Source organism: Oncorhynchus nerka, linkage group LG2 (assembly GCF_034236695.1).
Source record: "Oncorhynchus nerka isolate Pitt River linkage group LG2, Oner_Uvic_2.0, whole genome shotgun sequence".
NCBI classification, from domain to species: Eukaryota; Metazoa; Chordata; class Actinopteri; order Salmoniformes; family Salmonidae; genus Oncorhynchus; species Oncorhynchus nerka.
Genome location: NC_088397.1, coordinates 47,523,396 through 47,533,228, shown reverse-complemented (window position 1 = coordinate 47,533,228; position 9,833 = coordinate 47,523,396). Strand labels below are relative to the sequence as shown.

The window sequence follows — 9,833 nt, the reverse complement described above, 5'->3', positions numbered from 1 at the left end:
AGCCTTGGTGGTTCCAAACTTCTTCTATTTAAGAATGATGGAGGCCACGGTGTTCTTCGGGACCTTCAATGCTGCAGAAATGTTTTGGTACCCTTCCCCAGATGTGTGCCTCAACACAATCCTGTCTTGGAGCTCTAGGACAATTCTTTCGACCTCATGGCTTGGTTTTTGCTCTGACATGCACTGTCAACTGTGGGACCTTATATAGACAGGTGTGTGTGTGTGTGTGTGTGTGTGTGTGTGTGTGTGTGTGTGTGTGTGTGTGTATTAGGATGTCCCTTGGGGGTATCCGTACCTATGCAGGACATGCGAGGGTTAGGTTAATAAACAGGCTGGAGCTAGAACCTCGTCGCGCTTCCTTATTTTAGATCATACCACAGTGTGCTTTTCCAAATCATGTCCAATACATTTAATTTACCACAGGGTGGACTCCAATGAAGTTGTAGAAACATCTCAAGGATGATCAATGGAAACAGGTGCACCTTAGCTGAATTTTGCATCTCACAGCAAATGATCTGAATAATTATTGTTTACAAGGCCCTACTTCATAAACTTCCTATCTAACTTTGCTGTTGAAATATAGACGCCTGAGTTCCTATCGTTTTTAATGCACCGTATTGCTGGAACAACATTCTAAATGTAATATTGATGTTCTTGTGATGTTCGAGCAATTTAAACTATTGATTGGGGACTTATTGGTGAGGAATGTTTTTCTGGTTGATTTGTGATGTTATATTTGTGCTTCGCATGACTGTGTTTTTTTAAGGAAGAAATTAATACGTTTCTGGTTAACAACACGGAGAGATGAGCAGCAACCAGGAGTTCATGTCTGGCATGAAAGGAGGTGTTCAAGTTGACACCTAGTTGTTCCCGGGTCCCACTTGTCACAGGAACTCATAATTAAGTTTGAAAAACTGGGTTTATCAAATCTTTACATAGGGGGGACGCCGCAGTAGTTATTGACTATGCATCTCCGTGGTTATCATTTACACAAGTCCATTTTTTTTTTACACAAATACGTTTACCAAGATCATAGTGAAAAATGTGTAACATTTGCCTGGAAAAAAATATTTATCCGTTTCTGTTATTTCCTAGCTGAACAACACCCCACCCCCCTCATTTTACCATGATATGATCCGAGATAATGACGCACTTCCTCCATGATAATGCCATTTTGATCGGAAAGAATAGCGTGTGTATTTTCGTCGCAGGTGTGTTTGAGGTTGAATATTTGCTCTAAAAGCGCAGTATTACGTGTATGCTACTTTAGAAAATCTTAGTTAAGACTTAACGTTAATTATACGATTGCTCGATTTCAAATTACTTGGACGAAATTTCAACTTTTAGGACCAACACGGCACGAAACGCCGTTAGCTCACTAAAAGCTCCATTGCTAAAGCTAGGTCGTCCGGTGTAGATGACAGAGCAAGCTAACAAAGGAACACGGAGTGGGACCGAGGCAGGTTCGTTTGCTTGAATATCTCACGAGATCTAGTTAGTCGTTTAAATACAATTTCATTTAAGCAACGTCCAACATCTAAACTGATTTTTATTTTTTATAAATTTTCGGAACTATTTTTTTGTATTAATCAACTAGTCGTCGGGCATATCGAAGTGGGTAGAGAGCTAATTTTACATAGCCAGTGCAGTATTTTTGACTGAGAAAAGGCGTAATTGTAGGTACAAATGGCAGAGTTGTACATTCGTGTGGCCGAAGAAGAGAATGAGGAGCCCATGGAGATCCCTTCTGAGGACGATGGCTCTGTGTTGCTTTCTACCGTGGCAGCTCAGTTTCCTGGGGCTTGCGGCCTACGATTCAGGAGTCCTGTTTCACAGTGTATGAGAGGGGTCCGTTTGGTGGAAGGGATTCTTCATGCGCCTGAGAACGGCTGGGGCAATCTGGTCTATGTCGTCAATTATCCCAAAGGTATGTTGACTAAACTATGACATGTTTATTTTAATTAGCCACCAACTAGTGGACGTATGTAATATTTACATACTCAATTAATTATTAAAGATCGAAAGGTTCCCTAGCTATACTCATTCCACATGATGCACATCTAACTAGGCAAATGTCAGTCTCAAGTGCTACATCAAGGAATGAATGACGATCCCTACCACACTATTTCAGACAATAAAAGGAAAATGGATGAGATCGATGCCGCCTCTGCTGTGAAGATGAAGAGAGGTGACATGAAGACATCTGATCTGATTGTACTGGGGTTGCCATGGAAGACAACTGAACAGGACCTGAAAGATTACTTCAGCACCTTTGGGGAAGTCATCATGGTGCAGGTACAGTTGCAAATTTGAGATGTTGTTCTTTGCAGATGTTTCTTTTATGTACCTTCACTATTTTTGTTCTCCCAGCTGTAAATTGGAACTGACACTTTTAACCATTTTGTAAAAATAAAACAAATGCATAATCATATCGGTCTAAAATTTCAAATTCAGTTTATGCTTCAAAACCAACTTTTTAAGAGGTAAAAAAAAAGGGGGTTTCACTATATGTTATGGAATGTTGAGTAAGGTTTTGTTGGCAGAATTAACTTCTCGATGCACCCATCCCGATAGTGGGATAATTTGTCAACATCCGCTGAATTGCAGAGCGCCAAATTCAATTACTAAAAATATTTAATTGTCATGAAATCACAAGTGCAATATAGCAAAACACAGCTTAGCTTGTTGTTAATCCACCTGGCGTGTCAGATTTCAAAAACTTTTCGGCGAAAGCATGCCAAGCGTTTATGTAAGGACATCTTTCTCAGTAGACAAAACATGAAACAGCTAGCAGCCAAGTAGATTTGTCACGAAAGTCAGAAAAGCAATAAAATTAATCGCTTACCTTTGATCTTCGGATGTTTGCACTCACGAGACTCCCAGTTACACAAATGTTCCTTTTGTTCCATAAAGATTATTTTATATCCAAAATACCTCCATACCAACATACCGCGTTATGTTCAGAAATCAACAGGCTCGAGCGGTCACGACCAGGCAGACAAATTCCAAATAGTATCCGTAAAGTTCGTAGAAACATGTCAAATGTTTTTTATAATCAATCCTCGGGTTGTTTTTACAAGAGATAATATTTCAACCGGGACTGTAGCTTCTTCAATAGGAGAGAGAGGGAAAATGTCTGCTCCAAGCTGTTGCGCATGCAACATGCTGCTGACACCCAGCCATACAATGACGCAATGTGATCTTTCTCGCTCATTTTTCAAAATAAAAGCCTGAAACTGTCTAAAGACTGTTCACACCATGGGGAAGCCATAGGAAAAGGAATCTGGTTGATATCCCTTTTCCATGGTAAAAATTGCATTGTTTAGGAGTGCAAGGGCGAATTGAGTTATTGCACATGCGCACTTCACAGAGAAGGTTCTCGCTAAAAGAAATATGCAGACATGCTAGAACTCGCCATTAGGATCTTGCTAGCTCATGCTTGGCTCTGCCTCCCTCCTTGCTTGTTCTGCCCACTGACACATTTGTTTCTTTGCTTGTACTGTTACCTAAGATAGCTGCTGGAGGTTATTACCTGGAAGTGTCAGCTTTGGTGGCTACAGAGATTGGGATTGAAGTGTCACTTGGTTGGCTAAGAAATGTGACTCACTCATTAGTTTAAGATGGCTACTCATTTACTCAAACTTGAACAACTGTTAGCATATCTCCTAGTTGTCAATCCAAATGTATTTGACGTGGATGAAATTACCACTGAGCAGGCAGGCAAGCTGTAAATCCATCCACCTGTTAAAACATGGGTTATTATGGGACTGGGGGCTGGCTGAGCAGGGTAGCGTACTCCTCTTTGTATTCACGGTGCAATTTTGACAGAAAAGGTTGGGTTTTATCTACCATTCTCTGTGCTAGATTTTGGCTCATCTGGCTCTGGCTAACATCGTTCTGTTGTGCAGTGGCAACTGAGGGAGCGATCATACATGTTTCTTAGTATTTTATTTCTATTTTTCACCCCTTTTTTCTCCCCAATTTCGTGGTATCCAATTGGTAGTAGTTAGTCTTCTAACATCGCTGCAACTCCCGTACGGACTCGGGAGAGGCAAAGGTCGAGAGCCATGCGTCCTCTGAAACACAACCCAACCAAGCCGCACTGCTTCTTGACACAATGCCCATCCAACGCAGAAGCCATTGGAGCATGTGTCGGAGGAAACACTGTACACCTGGCGACAGTGTCAGCGTGCACGGCGCCCGGCCCGCCACAGGAGTTGCTAGTGCGCGATGAGTCAAGGATATCCCTGCCGGCCAAACCCTCCCTAACCCGGATGACACTGGGACAATTGTGAGCCGCCCCATGGGCCTCCCGGTCACGGCCGGCTGCGACAGAGCCTGGACTCAAACCCAGAATTTCTAGTGGCACAGCTAGCACTGCGATGCAGTGCCTTAGACCACTGCGCCACTCGGGAGGCCAGCTGTTGGTTTTTTGATTAATGTGAAGTTCTCAGAAGTAAGACTGCCTTGGTATTATATATTTGCAGAAAACCATTCAGGTTTCTTGTGAATTTTGCTACTGCTTTCTAACCAAAGTCAAGTTCTTCTGCTGCATGTAAACAGTCCAGTAATGCAACATCAATGTGAATGGCGTAGGACTGTTTGGATAGCCTATTTTCATAATAGGCCTACTCTAGCTGTGATTGGTTATGGCGCACTGGTCTGCGTAGAGTCGACCTGGACAACACTGACACATTTTTTAAATTCACTGCCGTGTCTATTAACCTCTAGCGTTGAGCAATCCCGTATCCTGGAGCGTAATCATAGCCTCAAGCTCATTACCATAACGCAACGTTTCCTATTCATGAAAATCGCAAATGAAATTAAATAAATATATTAAAACACAAGCTTAGCCTTTTGTTAACAACACTGTCATCTTAGATTTTCAAAATATGCTTTAACCAAAGCTACACAAGCATTTGTGTAAGAGTATTGATAGCCTAGCATAGCATTAAGCCTAGCATTCAGCAGGCAACATTTTCACAAAAACAAGAAAAGCATTCAAATAAAATAATTTACCTTTGAAGAACTTCAATGTTTTCAATGACGAGACTCTCAGTTAGATAGCAAATGTTCATTTTTTCCAAAAATATTATTTGTGTAAGAGAAATAGCTCCGTTTTGTTCACGTTTGGCTAAGAAAGAAAATGCAGTCAACACAACGCCAAACTTTTTTCCAAATTAGCTCCATAATATCGACAGAAACATGGCAAACGTTGTTTAGAATCAATCCTCAAGGTGTTTTTCACAATTCTATTTGATGAAAAATCATTCCTGGCAGTCGGTTTCTCATCCGAGGAAAACGGAAAAATACTGCAGCTGGAGATTACGCAATAATTGTGACGGAGGACACCAAGCGACCACCTGGTAGATGTAGTGTCTTATGGTCAATCCTCCAATGATATGCCTACAAATACGTCACAATGCTGCAGACACCTTGGGGAAAACGTGGAAAAGGTAAGCTGACTCCTAGCTCCTCCACAGCCATATAAGGAGTCATTGCCATGAGGCGGTTTTAAAAAAATGCGGCACTTCCTGATTGTATTTTTATCTGGGTTTTTCTGTAACATCAGTTCTGTGGCACTCACAGACAATATCTTTGCAGTTTTGGAAACGTCAGAGTGTTTTCTTTCCAAAGCTGTCAATTATATGCATAGTCGAGCATCTTTTCGTGACAAAATATCTTGTTTAAAACGGGAACGTTTTCATCCAAAAATTAAAATGGCGCCCCCTATATCCAAGAAGTTAATTGCCCAAACGCACGGCCGCTTTCCCATTCATTTCACTCTAGAATTTTCACAAATACCTGACTCTGTCATTTCCAAACCAGATATGTGCTCTGCTTGTTGCAAAATGATAAAGGTGCCACTTTCCGAGGGTGTATGTGATAAGAAAAGAAAAAAAATATTTTGATGGTGCTAAATCTTGTCAGTTCCTTTTTAGTGTGCAATTCCTTGGTATATCTGTGGTGCCTTCACTACATGCTCCTCTTCACAGGTGAAACGAGATGTGAAGACTGGAAACTCAAAGGGGTTTGGCTTTGTGAGGTTTACTGAGTATGAGACTCAAGACAAAGTGATCTCACAACGCCACATGATTGATGGAAGATGGTGTGACTGCAAACTCCCCAACTCCAAGGTAGGCGTTTTTGTTTCTGTATGGTGTGTAATGTTGATTATTAACGGCAAGAGCACTTGTTTCAGATGTGAATTCAGGTGAAAGCTGTGATCCCTTATTGATGTCACTTATTCAATCCACTTAAAATCAGTGTAGTTGAAGGGGAGACAGGTTAAAGAATCATTTTAAGCCTTGAGACAATTGAGACATGGATTGTGTGTGTGTCATTCAGAGGGTGAATGAGAAAGGCAAAAGATATGTGCCTTTGAACAGGGGTATGATGGTAGGTGCCAGGCGCACCGGTTTGTGTCAAGAACTGCAACACCGCTGGGTATTTCTCACTCTCAACACTTTCCCATGTGTGTCAAGAATGGTCCACCACCCAAAGGACATCCAGCCATCTTGACACAACTGTGGGAAGCATTGGCGTCAACATGGGCCAGCATCCCTGTGGAATGCTTTCGACACCTTGGAGATTTCATACCCTGACGAATTTAGGCTGTTTTGAGGGGGAGGGGTGCAACTCAATAATAGGAAGGTGTTCCTAATGTTTGCTATATTGTTAATGTGTGAACCTTTACATTTTATTTTGTAAAACAGCAAGGTCCAGATGAGCCCATGAGAAGCAGAAAAGTGTTTGTAGGCCGTTGCACTGAAGACTTGTCCGCTGATGAACTGCGACAGTTCTTCATGCAGTATGGTGAGGTCACTGACGTCTTCATCCCCAAGCCCTTCCGTGCCTTTGCCTTCGTCAGCTTTGCCGATGACCAGGTAGGTGCCACCGCAAATTCAAAGACCTTGTTCTATTTGCCTTCTGCTGAATTGCCCCTTTAATGTCAGACTGACCCGCATGTCTTCTCTCCAGGTTGCCAGTTCCCTATGTGGAGAGGACCTGATTATTAAGGGGGTCAGCGTGCACATCTCAAATGCTGAGCCAAAACACGGCAGTAGGCAGATGACGGAGCGAGCAGGGCGGTTTGGGAATGGGTTTGGGGCACAGGGCTTTGGTAGTAACCGCACAGGGTTAGGGACCAGCGCCAGTAGTAATATGGCTAATTTTGGCAACTTCAGTCTGAACCCTGCCATGATGGCTGCTGCTCAGGCTGCCCTACAGAGCAGTTGGGGAATGATGGGTATGTTGGCTAGTCAGCAAGGGCAAACTGCCACCTCAGGCACCGCCTCCACTGGGCAGACTAACTCCACCAGGGATCAGAGCCAGGCCTACAGCACAGGCAACAGTAACTACGGCACCAACTCAGCCAGTCTAGGTTGGGGTACCGGTTCTAACGCAACAGCCAGTGGTAGTGGGTTTAGCTCAGGATTTGGCTCCAGTATGGAGTCCAAGTCTTCCGGGTGGGGTATGTGAAATAGTTTGATGGTAAGTATTGTGAGGTCTTTTTCCTAATTTATTTCTGGTGTTATGTGTATCTGATACTTAAACGCTTTTGTGGAGGCTGTTTTGTACATTTGGAGATCAAGATTTTAATTTAGAAAGTGTTTGAAATGAATGATTGTTTACCAGAGTCGTGCTACTTTTGAAGTCAAATTTATTTGTTCTTAAGTTTGTTATATCCTGACTTATTTTCAACTGGATTCTTTGATGCATGCATTGTGAGTTGTGATGTTTCTGAATGCATGAGAAATCACTGGTTCACTATCCATCTGTATATTTGACAACAATCTTGCATTGGAAAGAATCTGGTTGAAACTTAAATGTTTTAAGTGCAACTTTATTTTCAGTCTAGTTAAATGGAAAAGCCTTCACTACAATCTCTTCTGCAGTTCACCTCTCTTCCATTTTCCCGGGAAGAAGCTCCTCTTTGGCAGCATTCTTTGGGTGATGTCAATATCACTCTCTTCCATCTATAAATGCTTTGCCATCAAAGAACGGCTTCACTCCGCATGTTCTAAGAGACGGTGGGTGTTTAATTTTTATCCACTTTTTAATGGAAAGAACTGCGCAACTGACATTAAGAACTCGTGAGTGCGATTGAGGATGGCTTGTGGCGAAGAGTGAATCGATGAGTGAGCGAACAGAGAGAGAAAAAGAAAGCGTGAAACGGACTGGTTGTGCGATGAAAGAGCCCAATTTGACTGCTGTTGTGAGTGTGAATGGAATCTGCAGATGCTACAAGCCCCCCCCCCCCCCAAATGGACTTTCATTTACTAGTACTTCAAGATCTCTCTTTGCAATTTGTCACACCCTCCTGTAGTATATTGATCAAGTGCAGAAGTGGTACCCAAATGTAGTGTGGAATGTTGTGCTGAATATTTGTCTTGTATTATATAACCTACATGACCTGAGTGGTGTGTGTGTGTGGTTTCTTTCCTTGTTATTGATGCTCTCTATGTGTGAACTTTGATGTGGATGACACCTGCTGAGGACACTGGGGACGTGAGTGATGGTGTGAGAACGTGGTGTGGTTGTCAAATGTTTCCCAGTGTGTGATTCTCCGGTGTGTTTTAGATATGTCAAATGGAGGTCTCTAATAAAATGTTTGAATAGTTATATTTATTTGAATACTAGTTACTTTTGTGTCATTTGAATTGTCAAATCTAACTTAATTCACATATCTAGGGACCTTGGACACTGCTGACCGAGGTTTGCATCTGAACCCAGACCGGAGTCAGTGTCCTGAAGGATGAAGACAGAAGTCCTCACAGGCTTGAAATGGGGCCTCTTAAATTTATGCCAACTTAAAAGGAGTCAGAATTGGGTAGTAAGTTTGGATACATTTATGATCTATTCTGTCAGACATAACCAATTTTTTTTTTTCAATTGGCTTAATTTTAAATTAACGTGAATGCATTATTTGGGCAGAGGAGTAATTTATGTCTAATGTATTCTTTGGGACATAAGACAAATAATGAACAGGTTATGTTATTTCAGATTTGCACACTGGGAAATAGTGTCCTGTCCATAAAGGATGTTAATGGCATGTGTCGAAATGAAGCTAAATGGAAACACCAGTTGTCCTTTTAATAATAATTTTTATTGAACAGATTTTTTTAGTATAACCTGTTGGGGAGATGAAGTTGGAACCATGCTCTTAACATTTCAGCCAATGAATATATTCTCACTGTACCACTTGTTGGATGATAATTAATAAATATTTTCTACAAGTTGGTTGAGCCAGTTGATGCCCTTTAATGTGCAATATTAGTACAAGCACAGCTGTTACCTAGTAGTGTCTGCATAATTGAACCTATTCACTTTGTACTAGGGTAGCCTCTTAGCTCTAGCATGTTGTTCCTTCCTACTCAATAGCCTGGTTCTTCCCTGCACTCTTCTTATGTCTGCTCCTGGTTCGTGTTGACAAACTCTTCCCTCTTCCTTTTGTGTGAAGTTACAAGAAAGGGGAATACATTGTCAGACGACGACAGTATCGTTGCTGAACTGTTTATTCTGTTTACAACTGACCCTGCAGAGCAGTTGATGCCAAATAGTTTCCTACCTACTTCTGAACAGCCAGAATATAATTACACTGCATAAACGAGAGCCTGGAAATCAAGTCCTTCATCTGTAGCTGGAGGATTGTCCGTCTGAATAAACAACAGATTTTAAAACATCACTGCAAACTGTATGAAGACCTTTTTACCTTGCGAAGGCCTTTGCAAAAATATCTTAAAAGATAAAGAATACAGGGTGGGGGAAAGCCATGATGACCTCTAGGCCTGAAAGTTATCCTCGCCTGACAAGTTATTTTCCCCCACAGT

General features: G+C 41.8%; 1 protein-coding gene across 2 annotated transcripts; it reads left to right on the top strand.

Moving 5' to 3' along the window:
- The first annotated feature begins 1,155 nt into the window (after positions 1-1,155).
- LOC115136355 (TAR DNA-binding protein 43-like) lies at positions 1,156-9,243 on the top strand. 2 transcript variants are annotated; one of them, XR_003864600.2, is made up of 6 exons: positions 1,156-1,927; positions 2,132-2,295; positions 5,997-6,137; positions 6,717-6,887; positions 6,982-8,033; positions 8,695-9,243. XR_003864600.2 is itself a non-coding variant. In XM_029671947.2 (5 exons), the coding sequence occupies exons 1-5, from the start codon at positions 1,687-1,689 to the stop codon at positions 7,480-7,482; spliced, it is 1,218 nt and encodes a 405-aa protein (XP_029527807.1). In that variant the 5' UTR covers positions 1,156-1,686; the 3' UTR covers positions 7,483-9,243. The 2 variants fall into 2 exon arrangements, 1 of the variants encoding a protein (XP_029527807.1); XM_029671947.2 differs by having other exon boundaries at positions 6,982-9,243.
- The last annotated feature ends 590 nt before the right edge of the window (positions 9,244-9,833 follow it).

What these genes read in the sequence shown, in the direction of transcription:
- LOC115136355 (XM_029671947.2), top strand. Translation starts at nt 1,687, where the DNA reads ATGGCAGAGTTGTACATTCGTGTGGCCGAAGAAGAGAATGAGGAGCCC. An exon ending in TGTCGTCAATTATCCCAAAG is followed by an intron (nt 1,928 to 2,131) that starts GTATGTTGACTA and finishes ACACTATTTCAG; the next exon opens with ACAATAAAAGGAAAATGGAT. An exon ending in GGGAAGTCATCATGGTGCAG is followed by an intron (nt 2,296 to 5,996) that starts GTACAGTTGCAA and finishes TCCTCTTCACAG; the next exon opens with GTGAAACGAGATGTGAAGAC.